Genomic DNA, 24,378 nt, shown 5'->3' with positions numbered 1-24,378 from the left:
GAGGAGGTCCATGAGCAGAAGAGATGAATAAAAACCAGCAGAAGCAACAGATAACATAAACAGACCCACAGGGGCTTCTAATACAGAGTCACCAGATGTAGACTTTAAAATGACTATGTTTACAATATTTAAGGAGATCAAAGACAAAGTTGAGGATTCTGATAGAGAACTAGAATCTATTTTTTTAAAAGATCCATGGAAATTCTAGAATGAAAAAAAAAATACAGCCACTAAAATCAAGAATGCAATGGATTTTACCACAGAATAAACATGGTTTAAGAGAGAATTAGTGAACTGGATTTTTTAATTATAGAGATTTAGAAGAAACTATACAGAATAAAACACAAAGACAAAAGGATGGCTAATACAGAAGAAAGGGTATGAGACATAGAAGACTCATTGAGAAGACCTAACAGACATATAATTTGAATCCTACAAGGAGGAGAGAGAGAAGATAATGGCTAAGAATTTTCTGATACTGATAAGAGACAATAAACCACAGATTCAAGAAGGTCGAAACCCCAAGCAGGAAAAATAAAAGGAAATTCTCACCTCAGCAGGTCATAGTTTAACTGCTGTAAATCAAAGTCAGGAAAAGAAAATCTTAAAAGCCCCCAGAACAAAATATACATTACCTCCAAATAAGCAAGAGTTAAATTTATAGTTGACTTCTCAATAAAAATAATAGAAGCTAGAAGACAATGGAATATCTTTAAAGTATTGAAGAAGAACTGCCAACCAAGACTTCTACACTGAGCAAAAAGATCCTTCAAGAATGAAGGCAAAAAATAAAGACATTTTTTCAGATAAATAATAACTGAGAGAATTCACCATCAACAGATCTGCATTAAAGAAAATACTAAAGAGTTCTTCAGGTAGAGGAAAAATGAATCTAGATGAAAGTTTGCAGATGCAGGGAGGAATAAAGAACAATGAAAATGGTAGATGTGTGAGCAAATTAAAATAACATGGTTGTCCCTCAGTATCCACAGGAGATTTGTCCTAGGACTCCCCAAGTATACCATAATCCAAGGATGCTCAAGTCCATTATATAAAATGGCACAGCATTTGCGTATAACCTACGCACATCCTCTGTATACGTTAAATCATCTACATTACTTAAAATACAATGTAAATGCTATGTGAATAGTTGCCTGGGAACTACTCAAGTTTGAGGAAATTCAAGTTTTGCTTTTTGGAACTTTCTAGAATTTTTTGCCCATAAATATTTTCAACCTGTGGTTGGTTGAATCCGCAGATGCGGAATCCACAGATATGCAGAGCTGACTGTATTGACTAAATACAAGAATATTGAAAATGTTCTGTTGAATTTCATACACAGGCACACATACAGAAACAAATAATTAAAATATCCCACTTTAAATGTAGTGAATTTCCATGTAATTTACATGGATTATGGCTTTTCTACTTAACCGTTTTATCTTTTTTTGATAACTATGATTAATCCAGTTTTAGATACTTTTTGAATGGTATACTTTATTTGCTCCATAGAAGACCTAAGTGTTTTTAGAAAAAACTAGAATGAATTTATATGGAAGCCTATTACTATAGTGTGTATGTGAGCATGAGTCCATATAAATGTGCCTGTTATCAGGGGGAAGTTTCATTGTTCTGGGTTATCTTAACGTAAAGAGAACGAAAAATTTTTGAGTTTCTACTATGTCAAACATTCAGGTACCCACTTTACAAAAAGCATTTTGTTTGATACAATATACTAAGTGAGAAAAATACTGTTGTTCTAATTTTACAAATAAGGAACTATAGTTTCAGAGAGATTAAATCACTTGCCTAACGTCATGACTATATATTGATGGAGTTGGAATTTAATCCCTGTCTCTTTGGCCCCCAAACCCATTTTCTTTTTCCTCTGTTCCTGATCTCTGCCCCTGTGAACAAAGGTATTGTAATACCATCAGAAGACACGACCTTAACATTTCCACTGCTCCAAAAGTGGGGAATGTTACTTGAAATAAATAGGATCCAATGACCGGAGGTCATGGATTTTTTTTCCTGATACAAAAAGTTGTGAAATAGCATCAGCCTTATTACATCTACTATGCAAATCAAGTCTCTCTATATAAGTGTCATGAGGCTGATACAGAACTACATTCACATCACACATATATATTTGCATGTACATACGTACAAATATACTTACAAGTAATAGTATCGGATGGGGATGCCAACTGAGTTCCAAGTGGGAGGACCAACCTGGAGCTGGCTCCATAAATCCTGTCCCTAAACCTCTTAAAGCCATTAACATCATACACTGAGCAGAGGGAACAAATCCTACTTCAAGTGGCGACTGTTTGTCTGCATTTCCTAGATGATCCCCTGCTCTTGGGCAGAGTCTCACTGACAGCCCAACACCCACTAACGAACAAGTTCTCGCTGTGTGAGCCATATTATACACATTCCTCAGAGCAGCCAATATTCATGTTCTGAAAATAACTTCTACTGTATACAAATCTATTCGAAGACTTTCACATGTTGCCAAGTATCTGCAGACTCACTAAGAAGAAATGGCTTCAAAGCCTTTGTGACAAGTAACCTTACTGATGACTCTGTAAGCTGTGATATAGATGCACATCCTCCCCATTACAGACACCATATTTTGGGGCATTTTGAAAGCCCTTCATTATTCCCCGAACTATGAAGGCAGGTCTTAGAATTAAACGCTGTGAGATGGTCGATAGTTTGAACAGCCTCCTTAAAACTTCATGCAAGAAAAGTGATGAGAGAGAATACATGAGAGGCGCTGAAAAGAGCCAATGATAATGGGATTTATTCATTTATTTATTTTGGGGGGTACGCGGGCCTCTCACTGTTGTGGCCTCTCCCGTTGCGGAGCACAGGCTCCGGATGCGCAGGCTCAGCGGCCATGGCTCACGGGCCCAGCTGCTCCACAGCACGTGGGATCTTCCCGGACCGGGGCACGAACCCGTGTCCCCTGCATCAGCAGGCAGACTCTCAACCACTGCGTCACCAGGGAAGCCCAATAATGGGATTTATTTTAACCTAGAGAACTTTGGGCAAATTTTCTCTGTCACGTCAAAGGCTTGCCTTTGGTCCCTTCCTCGTAAATTCTGGCTTTGTCTTCTCCCAAAAGTGATTTGCCCTTCTGGGAAAAGAATGTCACCCCCTCAGCTGGGTCCACACAGATCAGGAGCAAAACGTTCAGATAAATCTGATCATTGTAAGCAGTGGACTGGATGGCTCAGGCCACATGTTATTTTTCTCCTAATTATTTACCCTTGCTAATACTTATCCTCACGAATATTCTTCCCACCCTAATTATGTAGCCTGAATTATCTAGATAATGCACTTTTTTTTTTTTGGTCTGCATGTATGTGAACTAAAGTAAGTTTTTGCCCTTTCATTAGTAAAAATTAAACTCTTGTTGCACATATCTCAAATAAGCAAACGAAAGTAAGTCATAATAAATCTATTTCAATTTCGTATTTAGGTTTGTCAGAAGGACATAAACATTCTTAAAGATTAACTGATCATTAACAGTTAATGAACAAATCATACCGACAGATTTTTCGGTGAGAAAAATGGTTGGGTCTGTCCTCTTGAAACTCCCTTGGAGAGGAACATTATCTGCCTCAAAACATGTTGTCAATGCCAACGGGTACTATCTTGATGGTAGGATTTTGTGACATGATGTCACTTTAAACCAGAAATGAGTCTGAATTAGTTGAATTTGAGGTCCATGTGGGTCTCCCTCTGGGTGCTGAGAAATATTATTGTGTTCACACTTGAGGTTTTGCAGTTTTAATAAAGTTCAAAATCTAACACTGAGCACCTGCGAAGTGTTAGGGACTTACTGTTTAAGACCTAGTACTTGCCTTCAGTGAGGAGCCAGAACATGTATGCAAAACAAGTGACTGCACCAGGGCTTACGTGGATACGGGCAACCATGTTACCTGGTGATGTCCACTTGGATATCTACGGGCAACTCAAACTTAACGTGTCCCAAACAGACCTCTTCATATTCCCCTGCCCACTGGCGCCTCCTGGGTTCCTCCCCACCTCTAGGGGCAGTGTCCCCATTGTTCCAGGGTTCAGGTCAACGGCCTGGGCATCATACTTTACTCGACTCCTTCTCCCAGACCACACACATCCAAATTACAAGCAAATCCCATTGGTTCTCTCTTCCAACTACAGCTAGAATGAGACCATTTCTCACTGCTTCCACCTCCACAGTCCTGGCCAAGCCAGCTTCTCTCACGGGGAGAAAAAGCCTCCGTGAATAAGCCTGGCGTGGTCTGCATCCCACCCCCTCCTCCCTGCACTGTAGTGACACTGGTCTCCCTGTTGGTCCTTTCACTCCAAAACACTCGTGCCTCTGGGTCTGTGCATCTGCTATTCCCTCCATGTGGAGTCCGTTCTGCCCTGTGTCGTCCCATTCCCCTTCTCAGAGACAGCGTCACCGACCACCTATTTAAAATAACTACCCTCCGGGCTTCCCTGGTGGCGCAGTGGTTGAGAGTCCGCCTGCCGATGCAGGGGACACGGGTTCGTGCCCCGGTCTGGGAAGATCCCACATGCCGCGGAGCGGCTGGGCCCGTGAGCCATGGCCGCTGAGCCTGCGCGACCGGAGCCTGTGCTCCGCAACGAGAGAGGCCACAACAGTGAGAGGCTCACGTACCGCAAAAAAAAAAAAAAAAACAAACAAAAAACCTACCCTCCATCCTTATCTTCCCCACCCCCACTAGGCTGCTTTACTTTTTTCCCATAGCGCTTATTATCTTTCGATGCATTATTTTGTTTACTTCCATATTTGTCTGTTTCACCTCTTCCCATAAACTCCCTTAAGACTATATGTTCCATGGGGGCTGAGATATTGCCTGCTTTGCTCGTTGTTCTATCCCCAGGGTACAGAATACGTCCTGGCATGTAACAGGTGCTCAGTACAAATCGGAAAGACTATGCCTTCCACGTGTCAAAAATGCCGCAATGGCACTACTGGCCAACAGAGGTCAATGTTTAGACGCTGGAGAGGCTCTGCCTGGCCTTGCTGCCACCAGCCAGGACTAAACTGGGCTTACAATCCTCCCCAGGGAGAGGGGCTGCACCCTCCCTGGTTCTTGCTGCTCAGCCCCCAACAGACAGCTTTCCTGGGTGAGGCACAGCTGCCTCACTCCACGTTCCCCCGTCAGTCAGATGCTGAGCTCACCCTGATTTCACTGAATCACACTTCAGTTACTTTCTCTCCAATCTTGAGGTTCCTTTTTGCTCTTTCAGCCATGCTAATAACCATTAATTCACTTTATGATCTTGTGGGGGTTCAGACAGATTAAACTCCAATGAAAATAAACTCATGGGGGCAGTACCATATAAAGTCAAAGCACGTTACATAACTCCTGGCAGCTCGACACAGTCCATTTTTTTTCATCCCATAAATATATCCTTTTCCAAACACTTTAAGCAGTCTGGAAGATGAAATGGGAGCACGAAGAGCCTTTGTCCTGGTGTCAGCTTGAGGCCCCTCTGCCTTTCATCTCTGGATGTCTTGTATCCAGCACCTCTCTTTTTTAGGAGTGATCACCTCCCATCCTCCTGTGCCCTTTTCCCGCCCTCCTCCGGCTGCTGCAGGCACGCCCGTCGCTCACCACTGCTCCAGAGAGAAACCTGCCCTCCCCTCCCTCCCTCCAGCCCCGCTAAACCAACTACTCTAAAACGATCACCTCCAGCTTCCATTCAGGATGAAGAAACCAAGACAGGGAGGCAACACATCCTCACTGCTGGGCTGATAATTATTTATTCCATGTCACCTTCCTGTGTTCAGCAAAATTCCTTTAGCTACTTAGTTAAAGACTGCTGTATCTAAACAATGCATGCATATACGCATACTTATGCTGTTTGGTTGTACTTTTCAATGGTAGATTGGTGCTATGTCTATATACACACATATGTACGTATATACACACATATGTACGTATCACCAAAAGCAAGCTATAAAGAAAACAAAAGGTCTGTTGCTTAACTTTGTCTCCATTTTCCTTCACAAGAATCCCTGTTTTCACATATGCGAAGGGCATCTGTTTTACAAAACGTCTTTGCTTGAGCCTATCACAAATGTACAAATTCTGCCTGCATCTGGGAGCAAGGACATCGCTCAGAAGCTGGGTTTCAGTGATGACGTCTTGCTCTTGGTGAAATGATTACATTGGGAATCCCTAACTTTGTCTGCAAGTGAAGTTCTTGGTCCGTTTCACCTGCAGAGAAAAGCCAGTCTGCTTTCCTCGAAGGCCAGTTTGCACAACCACATTCCACACATCAAGAAAATCAGAGAACCCTGGAACAAAGACGGAGGGGCTGACGGAGAGCCCCATTTACTTCGACGTTGAAAGATCATTAATAAAAAGTCACACCTCTTCAATCGAGTGTAAGAGCGTCGGTGAGTGTTCTATTTAAAACATTTCATCACATTCGCGCTAAGCCTGACTCAGTCTTTGGTGGAAGCTGTTTCATTGAACCCACATCCCCGCGCAGAGACGCCTCCAAACACAAACCCCAAGTGACGGATGAGCTAGGTTCTTCTCTCATTGTCACTTGGCTCCCAGGGCCTCCACGGGACCCATGCGGCAGGTGACCAGGGCAGGTCTGGGGCACACGGGTCTATCCCACTTGCCCTCCTCCCCTGGGGTCTTAAAATGTGTGCCTGAAAGAACTACGGCATGTTATTTAGGGCTAAAAAGAAATGAGCTCTCAAAGCCACAAAAAAGACACGGCAGCACCTTCAACGTATGTTGCCAAGTGAAAGAAGCCAGTCTGAAAAGGCTACATACTATAGGAGTCCAACTGCATGACATTCCGGAAAAGGCAGAACTACAGAGATGGCAACACATCAGTGGTTGCCAGGGGTGTGGGGTGGAGTACCGATAGGTGAAGCAGGAAGGGTTTTTAGGGCGGGGAAACTAGTTTCTAGGACACTGGGAGGCTGGATGCGTGCTATTACACATTTATGAAAACCCACAGAATGTACAGCACAGAGTAAACCCTAATGTGAAGTATGGACTTTAGTTAATAACCATGTATCAATTTAGCTTATCAATGGTCACAAGTAAACCACAAAAATGCAAGATTTTAATAACAGGGGAAACTTCAGGCATCTGGGAACTCTCTGTACTTTCTGCTCCATTTTTTGTAAACCTGAAACTACTTCCAACGATAAAGTCTATTTTTTAAAAAGCTATAAACAACAATGGTCCTAGAGAATCTGCTTCAGTAAAACACGTAATGGCTTCCCTGGTGGCGCAGTGGTTAAGAACCCGCCTGCCAATGCAGGGGACACAGGTTCGAGCCCTGGTCCGGAAAGATCCCACATGCCGTGGAGCAACTAAGCCCGTGCACCACAACTACTGAGCCTGCGCTCTAGAGCCCGTGAGCCACAACTGCTAAGCCCACGCGCCTAGAGCCTGTGCTCTGCAACGAGAAGCCACTGCAATGAAGAGTAGTCCCCGCTCACCGCAACTAGAGAAAGCCCGCACGCAGCAACGAAGACCCAACACAGCCAAAAAAAAAAAAAAAAAAAAGTCCTCTTTGCCTTTAAATAAATAAATTAAATAACACATGTAAAGATTCCCAAGCCGGGGGCACTTACATCACACACAGACTAAAGGAGAGCATTTTTCTTCTTTTGTGGGGAGGGGGAGGGAACACACACACACAAACAAAAATGTGTTCGACACCATTTCTCTGCTGGAGCCTTTCTGGCGTTAGAACTGAATGGATTCTCACCCATCACTGGACCCCAGGCCCGGTAATGAGCTCTGCTTTGAGGGAAGCCACTACCTATTTTCTGATTCATTAGGGTTCATATCCACCAAGCCCTCCATGTAAAATGTCTGGCAAGTTGGTTTGCCTTGGCTGCTAAGGGACCACACAGGCTTCTGCGTGGCTTGCGTGAGGGCTCTGGCTATTTTTAGGCACCAACTAATCCATTAACTGCATAATGCTGCCACTGATGGCTCACGGAACGCGGCAGTCAAAATAAAAAATAGTGGAATGAAAGAAAAGCCACCAGTAGACACGCAGCGATCACGTCATTATAACACGCTGTAAAGGCGTGCGTGCGCGCACACACACACACACGCGCACGCGCACACACACGACAGTCGGGAGGAGAAAATGGCACGGAATACGAAGCAGCCACAAAGGAGGTAAAAGGAAGTAGTCACCTTCCTGAATCTGGGACGCGACAGACGGCCCTAAGAACAGACGGAGGCCGGCACTTAGGAAAAACGCAGTCAACGGCCAGTGTCACCCCAGAGCAGCTCACAGATAAACTGTACTACAATTCTGACAAAATGTCGTGTACTCTTCAGAAAAGTTGAGCCTGGGAAGAATGAGATGGAGGCGTTGGGTGGCTGCTCAGACAGAACACTGTGTGCCAGATGGAAGCCCAGGGCCCCCCAGGGGGCGCCATCCCGGGCAGGGGGTCCCCCGGTGGGCATGATGCTTAGATCCTCTCTGCAAAAGAAAGGGGCACGAGCCCGTTTCTGCACCGGTCCTCTTACTGATGTGCAGAGTGGACCACCCAACGACCCCTCCAGTCCAGCTCACGCTCAGGAAAACGCAGACTGTGTCACAGGCACACAGGCTAGCATGAGGTCACGGAGCCTTCCTCAGAGAAGCAGCAGGATGGGTACTCCTGGGCCACTCAGGGGAAACATGCCACAGGAACAGCGGCAGCGTAAAAGGGCTCACTGTGCTCACTGGAAATGGTCAGCCTTCTTTCTAGACTTTTCTAAACTGTCTCTCCTTCCATAAACTCTTTGGAGAGAATGAAGCCTTTTATTCATTTTTCAGAAGCTAACCTTTCTCTTCTCAGGGCCAAAGTCACCCAAGTGGAAGCAGGGAAAGGAAACTAACATTGGCGAGGGCCTACTACGCGCTACCTACCGTGCTGGTTCCTTCAAACGTATTTTCTTTCATCCGTCTGACAACCTTCTTTCTTTGCACTACGGCGTAAACCGAATGGAAGGCGCATACGTAATTTGTACCATGAAGTATGCGTGCACTGATCTGTACGTGGTTTGCACGAGCTCCAGAGCGGTGGATCCAGGTCCTGCATTTTCTGACCAGCTAACCTGCTTCCCACCCAAGCAGACCACGCTCCATCCTCCAGCCGCATCACACCAGCTCCCACGTTGATGCTATCACCTGGGGATCCCTTCTGGGACTCGCCACGGACTAAGGAGACCACGGGTGGCTCTGAAGAGGCTTCATGTGGTGTGCACAGGCTAACAGACAATGCCTGGGACGCCCTTTTTGTTCTCCCACGGCACCGGTGTGGGGGAACTCGGATGCAAGGACGCTTTGCCTGGGCCGAGAAATACTGCACTGGGTAGGACAAAACCTCACGGATGGTGACGAACACGCAAAAGCATTTTTCTCCTACGCTGCCTCATCTGGAGCTTTAGCTGGAGACCACCCTGGAGGTGTCTTTCACACAATAATAATTCGGAATTTGGCTCCTGAAAACAATGCCCTCAGTGAAAACTCCCTTGGCTCTATCAGGGTGGCTTTCCTTCCAACGAGGTCTATGCGCTGATTATAAGCATGAAGTCAGGGAAGTTTCCCTTTATGTCCCCCCTTTGGTTTTTGCTTAGTGGATGCTAGTAAATTTTGTAAGAGCTGTTCTGCACGGCAGGAAAGCAAGGGATTACAAAAACGAGAAGAGGCCCAAGATATGATCTTGTATAAGGAATCATTTGCCCATTCTAGCGATCAGAAAACCCCCAGCTCTGAGAGGTGAGACCACTTGCCTTGCAGCCAACCAGACCCCAGGCTCGTGGCTTCTCCCCACCAGCCACACTACATTCACCGGGGATGCCCGTGGTTGGTTATGAAGTCAAGCATCCCTGTGGTCCTGCTTCCGTGCAGGATTTATGGCTGGGGTCATAAAGCCATCTGTCCTCTAGCAAACCACCCCTTCCTTCCACAACTTCCCCAATCCAATTTGTGAGTTTGCTCATTAAGTGCAACACTTTGCATGCTTCTAAATCTCCCTGTGGGTGCAAGTGTTAGTGATTTCGAATCCACGGAGCAGACAGACCAGGGGAGAAAACCCCACCGAGTGCCGCTGAGGATGGAGGGAAGTCCTCAGCCCTCGGAGTGTAAATTAAATCCAGGCCTTCGTTTTCTGTCTCCCTTCCCTCTCCCCCTCTCGCTTCCTCTGCTTCCCTCCTGACTCTGCTCCTGTCACTTGTGGTAAACACAGCTGGTGGAGTATTTTCGCTGTGATGACGTCAGCCTGTTTCTGATAGGCTTTGGGGTAAAGTGACAAATCACTGGTGGTGTCGGGGCCCCGCACGTGTGTCTCTACAGCGTGAAACTCCAGCCACCCTTTGGAGCCGAAGCCACAGACCTGTGAGCAGGCCCTGACAAACACGCTGCCTTCTAATTTGCACCTTGGCTGTCAGCGAGGAGACTGGTGGTCTGGCGATGGGAAGGAAACGAGACTTCCCACATGGAAGCCGACTTCACCATCGTTTAAGCGTTCACTCTGCAAAGGATCCAGCGGGGCAAACAGAGAGATGCTTCCTCTCTAAGAACTGCCGGGTCGGGTCGATGTGAAACCTAGAGGTCTGTGAAGCTCCTGATGACTACGGAGGCTGCCAGGGCCTTGGAGATGAGCCCTCAGCTCAGAGCTGCTCTTTACGGAAAGAGATGCTAGGCCGGAGACAGCAGCATTTTCAAAATCACCCCTCTTTCCATGCCTACCTCTCTTCACAGTAGTGCTTTAAGGATTAAAAGGACCATGAAAAAACATGTTTACTTCTCCTTCTTGTTTATTTTCCAGGCTTCACCTGGGGTCTGTTAAAAGACAACTTTGCTAAAGACAGCTTGTTCTTTCAACTAGTATCCACCCACCCCTAATCCATGTAGGACAGTGGGAGTGAACAGAAACTACAGACGGGTAGTGAGTTCTAAATAATGACGCCCTTTTCCAAATATTCTCATTTTTGCTATATATATATATATATATTTAAATCAGAACTCTGAGAAATCTTTCTTGGGCCTTACGAAAGCCTACAGCAACATCTCACCATAAAAAAAGAAAAGTCTTCGGGGCTAAAAGCTCCTGGCAACACAGGTCCTCTGATATCGTGCACGATCCCACATCCGGACATTCACAAGCAGTTCTGGAAAATGCTTTGGAAAATCGGGCTCCCCTACCTCACTTGATCTTTTTCTTTTAAATATACTAAAAACAATTCAAACCATTAACTAGTTTATTTTCTTTGAATGTCCCAAATACCAGCTATGCCATGACCATTTTTCAACTCATTTCAACCTGAAGGAGGTGCTGTCACATCTGAGTGTTTCAAAGTCCTCAGTGAGGGGCTTCCCTGGTGGCACAGTGGTTGAGAGTCCGCCTGCCGATGCAGGGGACACGGGTTCGTGCCCCGGTCCGGGAAGATCCCACATGCGGAGCGGCTGGGCCCGTGAGCCATGGCCGCTGAGCCTGCGCGTCCGGAGCCTGTGCTCCGCAACGGGAGAGGCCACAGCAGTGAGAGGCCCGCATACCACAAAAAAAAAAAAAAAAAAAAAGGCCTCAGTGAAACCATTTCCAGAGGGAGTGAGTCTCTACCATCCACCAGGGCAGTTTCTGGCCTCGGGGCCAAACCTGATTGACTCCAAGCAAGCTAGGCAGTGAAACTGCTGTTTCATACACATGGGCAGAATAAATGCATTCAAGTGATTTAAGAAACTGGAGAAGAGTGGACTGAAGGAACCCATGGAAACTAAGAGAGCTCATCATAGTTCCAGTTTTAACAGGACTCAGCTTGGCTACATCTGGTCCTTGGGGTTCCTATATATCAGAAGTCCAGGAGCTCACCTGGGACAGCCCTGGCTTTGCAGACGATATTAACCACGCCTTTTATTCTCTATATCTGATGCTTTGACATCCTGGGGCCTTGTTGACTCTGGACGAACTGTGCCTCCCTGGGTTAGCTCATCGCTAGAGACAGCTGACAGCTCACCTGCCTGGGAGAACGTCCTTCATATGCAAAGCAAACACCCACAGCCCAGCCACCTCCTCTGTGGAGCTTTCACTCTCTGGGCCACTGTCCACCAGCCCTGATCACCCCAGGGCCAGGTACCAGACACCCAGGGACAGCTCCTGTGCCCAGGGCCTGCTGAAATGATTCCAACTAGCCAATCCGAAGTCTGCCTACCCTGCCTCACCCACTCCTTCCCCCTGAAACCACGATCAAGGCTCTTGCCCATGTCTTCTCAATCCCAGTGCCTCCTGACTGACCCTGGTTCTTCCCCATGTGGCCCCGCATGGCACGGCACAAACCCTCCTCTTGGCATCTGAGTATAACAAACTATCTTCTCAATGGCTGTTGTATTCTCATCTGTTGGCCTCACCATACCTAAATAATAACAAAACCTACATTTTACAACAAAGACATGTCATGGGGTGTGGCCACTCTGAGCACTTAACGTTCTCACCTTAACCAGCACTTTTCCAGACCAAAAGAAGGGGGGGGAGGGGAACAGATGACTTTTCTTAATCAGGGTTCCTCATCTAAACCACAGCACAAAAAAATAGCTTGAGTGGCGATCTTCTTAATTGTCCCAAGAATGGTACCTGACCAGCCCCACTCTAGACACAGAGAAGTTAATTCATGACAAACAGCAGGTGCTTTGGTGTACGAGGGCTTAATTCTCTTAGAGAATGTGGCTGGGAAACGTGACGAGTCTAACTTCCAGGTGTAAATGAAAACCCTGCATCATCCCCACAGCCACCGACAGGTCTGCCTCTTGGAAGAAACTCACTGCCGGGAAGCGGTGAAGGTGGTGCGGCGGGGTGTCCCCCTACCTGTGTGATCTGGATGAACGTTACCTGTGCTCGGTGATCCCCGACAGCGAACTGTATCACGGCGACGCCCGGGCTGTGGCTGTCCTCGATCCTCTCCACAGTGCTGGAGTCGATCTTCAGGTCGTTGCTGATCTCCGCACTCTGGATGAAGTCTTCCGTTTTTAAGTCCTCCACCTTCTTCAGCTCCCCGTTGGCCAGCTGGATGATGGAGCCTTTCATGAAGTAGGGAGGCAGCGTAGGGGGCGCGGCTGCAGGGGATGCCACCGACTGCACCACGGGCAGGTGGATCTGCGCCTGCACCATGGCTGGGTAGGCGGCCTGGGTGACCAGGGCCTCGGGGCTGAAGTTCTCGCTCTTGGGAAGGGCGGTGGTGACGAACGTGTGAGGCACTGCAGCAAACTGGGGCGACGACGTGACGATGGCCGAGGCTGCCCCCGACCCCTCCATGTCAGCGCTGCCCACAGGGATGAGCAGGGGCTGGGTGCCGGGGAGGACCAGGTGCGGGGGCAGGCCGCCGGCGTAGGTGATCGCTTGCTGCTGGCTGCTCAGGTAGCCGATGACGGGCGGCTGAGTCCCTGCGTAGAAGGCTGTGGCCGGCAGTCCCACCGGGAGGGGCTCCGAAGCACTGTGTGTGGTCTGAATGACCGTGTGGGGGGACAGCGTGGCGACGGCGGCGGCCTTCACGCCTTCAGGGCCCAGGGCCTGCTGGGGAGACAGCGCGTAGGACCGGTGCCCGGGCTTCCCTAGGTGCAGGCCGCTTTTGTCGTTGAGGGCGGAGGGGGAGGCCTCTCGGTGGGTGACCTGCTGCACCTCCAGGTCGGCGGCAGGGGTGCTACTGTTGGGCAGGACCATCACAGAGGCCCGCACCCCGGAGGAGTCGCGGCTGCCGTAGTCGGCAGGGCTGGGGTGGACCACCACGTGCCTGGACTCGTACGGGTGGGGAACGGCCTTGCCGCCCGCCTTCACCAGGCCCAGGTCGGCCGCGGTGGGCGCCCCGTACCTGCGGCCCTTCTCCATCTCCCCGTTCAGGATCTCCTTGGCCTGCGCGCCCTGCTGCAGCCGGCTGCTCTCGGCTTTCTTGGTGGCCTCGCGGGTGACAAAGTGGCTGCCGGAGTCGCTGTACTGCACGACGACCTGCGGGGAGGGCCCCAGGGTGAGCGTGTGCGGGATCATCGTCTGGTGCGGGTGCAGGTGGACGGGGATGGCCGGCGGGGAGGCCGGGCGCGCGGCGCTCTGCGGAGAGCTGGAGATGTGCATGTACTGGTTCTGCTGGGTGGGTGGTGGGGACCCGGGGGGCAGGAGCCCCGCGGTCCTGCCCAAGTGCTGCTGCTGCTCAGCCTTGTGTCCCGAGGCTTGGCTCAGGCCGCCCATGTTGGCCAGCAGGGTAGAATAGGCCTCCAGCTGGGAGCGCTGGGATGGAGTGGCGGCCCCCGCGGCCGAGGCCACCGCACTGGTGACGGGGCTGGCCGTGGGGGAGATCAGCTGAGAAGGGATGAAGCCGGCGTAGGGCCCGCCGTACTGGGAAGAGCCGATGAACTGTAAGGTATGCGGCAGGTGGGCGTACTGCACGGGCGACACCGGGGCCCCGGACTGCGGGGGCGGGTACGCGGGCATCGTCGTGGTCGCCGGGACGGACCGGGGCGCGCTGGGTGGGGAGTAGTCCAGCCCCGCGGACAGCGCTTTGTGTAAACCTATTCCCTGCTGTAAACCGAGCTCTGCCGGGGGCCCCGCCGGCCCTAGCCGCCCGCCCGCGTGGCCCCGGCCGCTCGCGTGGCCCGGGAGCCATGCCACGCCCTCCGCGCGGTGGTTGTCGCTGGGCACAGCCGTGGCCTTGTCCTCCGAGGGCCGGCTGGTGGCGGGGATCTCGCGCTTCTTGGGAGGCAGGCATTCGTTACTGCGCTCTTGGTTGGATTTCATTTTTCGCCGTCCCCCCTCCACGGTGACCGTTTCACTCTCTGGCTGGCTCTGCTTTCAGTCTGATAAACGGAAAGTCACATTTGATTTCTGTAGGGGATCCAGGCTCTTCATGAGGAATCATCTCCCTGTGGGTGCGATCCGCCAGCAGCCGCCCTGGAATCTGGGAAAAGGAAGAGGGTCGGGACAAGGGGAAGAGGAGAGGGAGGAGAGAGGCGATCAGAACATCAGCACCGGAAAAGAACGTCCTCCTCGAGATTGAGACTAAGCTTCTGGTGTCAACGTGAATTCCAAACACACCCCCGCCCCCGCCCGCCCCCGCATTAGAGCAGGTAAAACGCTGGCCGGCCGCACTGTTTAGGACGTCAGCAAGATCATTACAACATGCAGCAAGTCAAAGCCTCTTTTTTATGGATTTAGCAAGTCTCCTAAGACACCTCTCTCAATACCCTCTTCTCTTTTTCTCTTTCCAGAAGGTAGACAATGCGTTTCTTAGTTTCGCTTCCAGAAATGCCACTCCCACGCCTTAGCTCTTCTTTACCTCGCTGGGCAATCAAACGATGCCCACAAGGTGGGTGACACCAGTGAAGGTCAGCCAGACCTACCCTCTGAGCCAGGCACTGGGAGGACAAGGTTAGGAACGGAAATCCTCAGCGGACTTCATACCTTGTCTCTGAGTCCTCCTCTGCCAAAGGCGCTCCTGAGAGATTCCACTGACTCTGGGTCCATACTGGATCTACAACGATTCTCTCTTTCCTAACACACGCATGCACGCACGTGCACACACACTATACACAGGCCCACTCAGCAGAGGGAGCCCCAAGTAATCGTGTTCTCTGCAAGTTTCCAAACAACTCCCAGTACAGCTACTCACATGGTAACAGAAAGCCAAAAGGAATCTGCTGGACAGTTAAAACAGGAACATGGTTATGGTTTTAAAAAAATGCAATAACCAGGCTGAGGCACCGCGGGTGTGCTTAACGAGGGTGGCTTTACGCTTGCTCTACCTCTGCCTCTCACTTCCTTTCCAAGTGGTCTTTGAATTTTCTCTCCACACGCTCCATAAAGGGCCAACCCACCCTCAACCCTACAGATGAAACCTCTGCTGGACCACTCAGGCCCGAGTGTTTCAACCTGGACATACAAGTAGTGAGCCTGGAGCCAGTTTTCATGGACACCTAATCTCAGTCTTTCAGGAACCACAGAACTCTGTTACCATGACTGTGTAGGCAGACAGATGCCCACCTGGCAAGAGGCAGATCATCAATGGAACCAACAGGGACCAGGCTTACAGGCGGCAGTTGTGAGGGCCGCCTACAGGTAGCAGCTGCAGCCGTGAGCCATGTCACGCGCTGTGACCCTGGGAAGCCCTGGATCAGGCTCTGGGAATTCCAGGCCCTGGGTTTTTAGCATTTCTCCTACGCAGACCCGCTTTTCTATAGTCTGATGTTAAAACAGACACAGTTAAGGCAGCAGTTTTCAGCACTACCCTCCCCGCCCTAGGGCTCTGTGTGTCCCAGATAACTCCGTTCTGTATAGCCTTCTCTTATGAAAGGCATGGCACGTAATTTACACCCAGTATGTGCAAATAGATTAAGATGACGGTGCTATTTTCAAAACAATGATAGAATAAAATTAAACTACAAAAACTGAAAACAGCTGCCCCTTTTGACTACCTAAAAAGTACTGATAACTGATCTTTTATCTCTAGGTTTTAAGTCACGCTAAGAAAGAACTGCATAAACTCTGTTCCCACACAGACTAGCAAAGGAAAGTCATTTAGGAGATGGACTCAAAGCGAACTGTTCCATGCGCCCCCTGCTGGCTCCACAGCAGCACTGATCCAATAAAACCCCACAGGATTTCATTAGGGAAGTTCATGCAAGAGTAGTATGTCAGAATCCGGAATGAGAATATAGTAGGCCCAGCCAGTAAGGCACTAGGTTAATTAGCCCAAGGCAGCTCTAGGGAAGAAAAAATAGCGGCATAAAAGTCCTTTCAAAGCCAAGTAAAATGTCAAATGCATTCAGAAAGAGGTCCATTAGCAATGCAAATGTAAAACTGCTGTACAACCGAATGCACCATACACAAACCTAGAAAACCCCTCTGAAGGTACTTTTAAAAAAAGAACTCAGCTTTAGTGAATCTGAATACGAATGCTGACTTGGTTCTCGGCAGTGCCTTGGTTTATTTACACTGTGTTGTTTTTTGAAAGACACTGGCTGACTCCGTTGGCCCTAAAGATCTCTGTATAGATTCCATGGCTGGTCTGCTAATGGACCAACTAGGACCATATCGGCCTTACCACACAAATTCAAATATACTCTTCTGAAAAGCTGTCCATTGATAAACATCTTTTCCAGATAATACAAATGATAAATCAAGGATACAAAGATTAACTGGAGTGACCTGGGGCCAAACTGATACAAATTTCAACACTCCCTTCTCCTACCTTTAGGAGGACCTTGTCTCCTATTTACCAGCGCAGCTTGGAGGAGTCGAGTCTCTCTAGTTCTGGGGCATGTGTCCCTTCCTCTGTGTTTCATTAGCTCTCTATACTGTCTGTATCTCTCATCAGGGGAAATCATCGTGAGGATAGGGACTGTATCTTGCTGTATTTTCAGTGAACCACGAGAGGGCGCCACAGGACGCCACCATGTCCCTGGTACATTGGATGATAGTTCATAAATTAAAAGAACAGAGAGGTAAATTGCGAAGGTGCAAAGTACAGCAGGGAAAAGGAAGGGAGAAAGAAAGAGACTAGGAAGAAGAGAAGAAAAAAGGAGAGTGGATGTCTGCTTTTAGGGTCTCTTTCTAGCTGCAGACACATGGTCTCCATGTCCCTCATTGCCTTTTCAGTGCTGAAACGCACCAGTGGTTCACCTGGGTCCCGGAGTTCACCTCCGGATGTACCTGTCGCAACAAGAGACACGGGGCCACACACCACTGTATAACTGCTAAGTTCCCGAAGAGCCACACATGCAGATCACAGGCTTCAACATTATTATTAGGAAAGGGAATTAGGAACAGGGAATTAATAGATGGATCGAGACAAATTTATTTAGGGTTCACTACATACAATTTGCCTGCTAATCGCTGTTCTGAATACATCCATCTTAAGCATCTTTATATCTACATTTGTATCTCTCTCATCAGTATCTTAAAATTTAGCTCAGTGGCAATAAGACCTTGCTATTCCAAGTGTGGTCCTCAGACTACCTCCCCCGGCAGCTTTAGAAAAGCAGAACCTCAAGCCCCACCCAAACCTCCTGATTTCAGAGTCTGCATTTTAACAACACCTCCAGATGATTCACATGCACAGCAAGGTGTGAGAAACTCAGCTTGTCTGCATAAGCTTCTAAGTAAAGTAAACGTCTGGAGCCTCTTCTGATGGAGTAGGTGCTGGGAAACCAAACTAGGTGCTGTGAGCAAACAGAATCGATAGAGCCTGGGAGATAAGCAGCTAATATTTAGGGAGAACTCAGCTGTTTACTTTGGGGTCACCTAGACCCAATACAGTTCTAAGTAACAGATGCTCCTTTTCTTCTGGCTCTTTCCATCTTCAAGAACTATAAGGAAATACACTTCAAAAAGGCTGTTATTGTACATTTTATGTATAATTCAATCATCTCCAGGAGAAAAAACAGACTTTAATAAAGGAAGATATTTATATCTTTGATATCATTCAAAAATCCCCAGAGCCCCACCCCCACCCCCATTAACGTGGATTCAGATTGCTTCGGAAGTGTTAGGAAAATGAGATGATCCCCACTGATTCCGAGTCCTGTAAATAACAACCAACTGCTCTGAATGGAAGACACTCCTAGAATCTGATACATACAGTCCTAAAAATGCATTCCAAGGTCAGGGCAATAAACTAGGTTGCTCTGCCCAGCACCCTCCATCCTGCGAGTTTCTCAGTTTGAGTGAAACCCATGACTGTCTGGCATGTATGTCCATGCACAGCAGAGACGTGGTTTCGGTTTTAAAGAGGAGGAAATGCAGCCTGGTGAGCTTGTGTCAGTTCTGGAAAAAAACATATGACCATTTAAAAGACAGAACACCTGGACCTGATGGGAGAGGTCACTAGGACATGGCAAGGATTCTTGAAGTCCTGACACGCAAACCTCTTGCTTTACTAAATTATTACACAGGAAGATCTGTGTAGTGCAAGGGCACTTCATTTAGGTTAAATATTAAAAACAGGCCCAACTCTGATATCCTTGAGGTTTCTGGGATGGAGAAGGGTGGGTTGGATGATAGCGTAATTAGATACCTTCATGGTTGACTGAAAAAGAATGCCCCAAAGGAAGTGGATCACATATTCATTCATCAAACACTTACCTTGTTTCTAGTATGTACAGTGGACCTTAATTATTCAGTGTCAGCATGGGGCAAATGGTATGCCAGAACTCTATTTTCAGTTCTATTCTGTTCACCATTTTATTAGTGTTTTGGTTATCATATTTAGAGGTAACAGAAGGCTAAAAGGGATGCTTAATATATTACTGCAATTAATATTCAAACATATCCTGAGAAGCTGGAAGTGATGGCACAAAACCAAAAAAATAAAGATGAACGAGAATAAATATACATGCCCTGCCCTTGGTTTCAATGGCTCAATTAGTCTAATAGCAGGGTTGGAGCAATCTGACTTAAGAATAGTTCACATCAAAGAGCCCAGGAATTTTCTGTTTGACCATCCATTCAATATGAACCAACAGTTGGGTATGATGCCTAAAAGCTGGCGTAACTATAAGCTTCATTTTAAAAAGCACAGTATTCCCAATAATGGAATGAATACTGCAGGAGCATACGGCACTGGTAAAGCCACAAAGTCCTGAGGCAAGGGGACACTGGTGGGCATGCCCAGGGTGGAGCGATGGGGTTAGTGGGAGGTCTGGACCCAAGACAGGTAAGTAACAGCTGAGGCAACTGAAGATGTGTGGCCTGGGGGACAGAAAAAAGCCGGAGCAGAGGTGCAATGCTCAGATCTATAAAGGGCCCTCCGTGGAAGGCAGGAGAGCAGAACTGACCTCCAAATTACATTGATACACAGTTGACCCTTGAACAAAACGGGTTTGAACCGCGCAGGTCCACTTATACGGGGATTTTTATTTCAATAAATACCTGCAGTACTACATCATCTGCAGCTGGCTGAATTTGAGGATGCAGAACGACCTACATGGAACGTCGACCAGGGAGCTCGAGCATCGGGGGCTCCTGGAACCAATCCCCCGCAAATACTGAGCGACGGCTATATACAGTAGAAATGAGAAAGTAATTAGAACTGTTAAAATGAGCTGGGCTGCCTCATGAGGTAGGGATCCCCGTGGCATCCCAAGTGTTGAGGCAGAGTTTGGAGACACGAACTGATGGTCCCATGTGGAAGAGAGACACAATCATAGGGATGAGAGGGGGAGAAAACGTACAGGGCACCGCTGCACTCCACCTAGCACTAATCAGGGACTGCAGGGGGCGTGGCATACCGTGTTAGAGGCGGAGTTGATTAAGGAAGTGAGAGAGAGATCTTCATACTTCACAGGCTTGCCAGCAGGGACCCCCCCAGCACATCACCCAGCACCAGGCTCAATGAGCCCACCTAGTGGTGATCCAGGGCACAGCAGCGCTGAAACCTCAGAGGGAAAATCCTACAGAGTCAGAGGTGGAGAGCCCTGGATGCTATCACGCTGTGTAAACAAGCTCTCTCTCCCTCTAGGGTCACCAAAAGCAAGTTCAAGTCTGCACCAGGGTGCAGGACCCTTCAGTCAGTGAAGTGACACATGCCACACAGGGCTGGGAAGGCAGGGATCTGCCATGACCATCTACAGCTGAGATGTTAGTGGAATGAGGACAGGCAGGAGAAAAGAGTCCCTCTCTTTATATTATTAGCACCAAGAATAACAGTTTGGGGGGGCCCTGTTCATCTATAGATTTGGGGGCAATGAATACAGTGACTAAATGTAATGTAATAATTAAAAAAAATTAAATCCACCTGTAAGAATACAGTTGCATTTGGGTGTTCCCTGGCTCAGGGAAGCTCTGAGGGCAACAAACTGACTCGGAGTCACTGTTCTGATCACATCTCCATCTCCTTGATGGAAAGATGCTGGAGGGGACTCTTCAAGACGCACAGCCGCTCCGCTGCCCTTCCTCCACTGAACTCCTCTGCTTGGCATGGAGCTAACCCCGCCCCCCCGGTCTCCCTCCTCCCTAAGTCGTGCTCCCTCATCTGCTTCTAACGTCAGCATACTAGAGTGACAGGCTTCCTCAAGCCTGGGTGAAGCTCCTCCTTGGTTCCTGGCTTCTGCCATTATCGTATCTCATCCACGTGACGATTGTGACACCGGGGGGTGTTCCTAGTGGGTTTTGCCACCTCTGGAAAAACAGGGAGATCTGTCCTCTGGGTGGGTCCACCGCACGGGGATGTGGCCCACTTCTGTGTCCGCAGGAGGTCAGGCCTGAGAGAGGAGGGCAGAGGGGCAAGGCCCACAGCTGGGCTGGGCTGTCCCTGGCTCATGTGGGATGTCGCCGCAGCATCTGAGCAGCCAGTGTCCCCTGGCAGCCTGCCCGTGCTGGAACTCCTGGAAAGGCTCAAGGAAAAATAATCACTTGAAAGGATATCCATCTGGACTGAAACCGGTCCCAAATGAATTGTCCAAGAGACGTCGAGTTTGAGTTTTTAAGAAAAGCCGGAAATGCTTTTCTGTCAAGACCTTCCCTGGTTCAATACGTAAGCAAATGCCTTTCTGCTCTCAAGGGCTGTGTGTGCCAGATTAGCTACCCCGGGACACGGGAATCTCTGTTTGCCCACCACTCTGGCTGGAGGCTGGGAACCATAGGTGCTTTCCACGACCCCATAGCAGTTCTCACCCTGCCCCGGAGTGAATTGTTTTAAGGACAGAGGGACTGCTGTGACGAGGTGCAAAGAACTGGCCACAGTAACATGGTTAGAATTGGGGTTAGGAGACAAGGATCTGTCAATTTTTGACTCTTGATCGAATGTTCTTAGCACAACAGTGAGAAATCTCACTTCAGAAGTCGTTCAGCACTCACTTCCATGGGCATCGTTGGAATATCAGGATAAAACATTATTATTACTGATAGGAAGGTAACATTAATATTCTTACTAGGACCAGTAGGGGGAGGACACAGAGAGTAGTAGAAAGAATAGGCTGGGGTGTAGGTAAAGGACAAGTTCAAAGCCTGGCTTCATCTACAAATAACAAGTGCTGTCGAGGACAGCGGGCACATGGAGAAAAGGGGGCCCTCCTGCACTGCTGGTGGGAATGTAAACTGGTGCAGCCATTGTGGGAAACAGTATGAACGCTTCTCAAAAAACTAAAAATAGAACTACCATATGATCCAACAATCCCATTCCTGGGCATATATCTGAAAAAACTCGCAAAACACTCATTTGGAAAGATATGCGCACCCCAATGTTCATAGCAGCACTATTTACAATAGCCAAGATATGGAAACAACCTGTCCATCAACAGATGAATGGATAAAGAAGATGTGGTATATTTATACAATGGAATACTACTTGGCCCTGAAAAAGAATGAAACTTTGCCATTTGCAGCAACATGGACAGACTGGGGGGGGGCATTATGCTAAGTGAGGTAAGACAGAGAAAGAAATACAGAATGATACTGCTTATATGTGGAATCTAAAAATACAACAAACTAGTGAATACAACATAAAAGAAGCAGGCTCACAGATATAGAGAACAAACTGGTGGCTACCAGTGCAAAGGAGAGAGAGGCAATACAGGGGTGGAGGAGGGGGAGGTACAAACTTTTGGGTGTAAGATAGGCTCAAGGATGTCTTGTACAACACGGGAAATAGAGCCAATATTTTGTGGTGACCGTAAATGGAAAGTAACCTTTACAAATTGTATAAAAATTAAAAAAGAAAAAAAAAACTAACAACCCTGGCCTCACTCCTACTGCCTATGGAATCTTTCTCTTTCTTGTAATTTTTATTTTACTCCAAATTATACATGTGCCCAGTTTAGAGAGTAAGCATCTCAACAGTGTGTAATCTTATAGGTAATATCTCTGCTTATAAAATGGGGAGGAATTAGTATGCACAGTGCCTGGCATCGTGCACACACTCAATAAATGCTCACCATCCTAACTGTAACTCAGCAAATGCTTCTTCCTGAATCCCTTGTTTTCACCCACACTGATGGATCCCTAATCTCTCCTGGTTCCATGATCAAATCAACACAATACCTTCAAACTCTCAATCCTTTCCAGCATCTGGGTTTTTCCTCACACCTGTGATTTACACAAAAGAAAAAGCCATGGATGTTTGAGAATTTATTTTCTTTCTTCAGCTGGTAGAAGGGATTATAGTTACAATAGCTCCCAATGCACAGGCCCCCATTCACACCCAAAAGCATGAAAGCCACTCCACAGGTACAAGCAGAATCAACAGAAAGGTGAGATGCTAAACTCGAGCTTGGCGTGTCTCTGTAAGGGTTAAGTGTAATGGTTCCTGGTTCCACTCTGCCTGCTCTTCCACAGCACTTAGATGAGTAATTCCCCAAAGGCATGGTGGGGAAATGCAGAATCTTCTTTCCACATCCCACAGGGAAGGCTGCCAGCTGTCTTCTCACACACACTCTCATAAGCTCCGCTACACACCACACAGCAAGGGGCCCGTGGTAGCTGGAGGGGGCTTAGTCAGATTCTCTCAACTACCAGGGTGCTGGGGTTCCAGGAGATTAGATGGCCCAAGTTTACAAACAGAGAACACGAAAATCTCCATCAAGTAAAAAAAATGCCTTTCTGGAACTGAGGCAGTCTGAGACAGTCGTGAGGCATTTGTTGCCCTTGATGTGGGTAGGTGGAAGGAAAGTGGAAGGTTCTGTATAATCTTGAACTAACAGGTCATTCCTCCTGGGAGTTCCATGATGGGGTCCCTTCTGTGGTTGTCTTCCAGTCTCTGGGACACTATACAACTCTACCACCGTCTTGGCAACAAAGGCCCTGAGACCTCCTGGGACCCAGCAAAGCAGGTATGACAGAAGCCACTGGGGCTTTCTTTGTGTAGACTATAGATAGCAACGCTTTTCATACAAGCAACAGCCAGTGTGTTATCATCCCATTGTAAAGACCAGCACACTGAGGCTTAGCGTGTTACGGGACTCCCCTAAGGTTACACGGCTCATAAATGGCAGAAATAAGATGAAAACCTTGACTCATCTAATGCAAACACCTGGGTTCCAGTTCTCGGATTAGGCAGTAGATCTGCTGGTATATAGTGCAGGATTAACCCTACCCAAACAGACGTCTGGCCTTTGTCTTTGGCTACTGGGAGGTCCTGCCTATAGAAGTCTGTCTGTTTGCCTGGGGGCTTTGACCACCAGTCTAAAGTATAATTTATGAGGGGGGCTTTGGGCCCCATGCGATATCAGTGCCAGCCTCTGGAGGAATTCAAAGACTAAAGTTACGCACCCAACCTCCGGGAGGAGCTGAGGATAAAAGATCAACCACGTGGGTGGTATGAGACTGAGCTCCAAGAAAATCTCTAGACACCGGGGCTCGGAGGAGCCTCGATGGGTGGCAGTACTGTGTGTGTACTGTCA

At 48.2% G+C, this 24,378-nt stretch overlaps 1 protein-coding gene across 3 annotated transcripts in view; it reads right to left on the bottom strand.

Moving 5' to 3' along the window:
• ATXN1 (ataxin 1) overlaps positions 1-24,378 on the bottom strand; it is a 517,157-nt gene that overhangs the window by 6,184 nt on the left and 486,595 nt on the right. For all 3 annotated transcript variants that reach the window (XM_060308956.1, XM_060308957.1, XM_030881356.2), the window contains exon 6: positions 12,893-14,945. In XM_060308956.1, coding sequence (XP_060164939.1) covers positions 12,893-14,785 — 1,893 coding nt within the window. In that variant the 5' untranslated portion in view covers positions 14,786-14,945. The remainder of the gene's footprint in view (positions 1-12,892; positions 14,946-24,378) is intronic.

This window comes from Globicephala melas, chromosome 11, assembly GCF_963455315.2.
Source record: "Globicephala melas chromosome 11, mGloMel1.2, whole genome shotgun sequence".
NCBI lineage: Eukaryota > Metazoa > Chordata > Mammalia > Artiodactyla > Delphinidae > Globicephala > Globicephala melas.
Note: the sequence above shows the minus strand (reverse complement) of the source record. Positions and strands in the feature narration are given on the sequence as shown.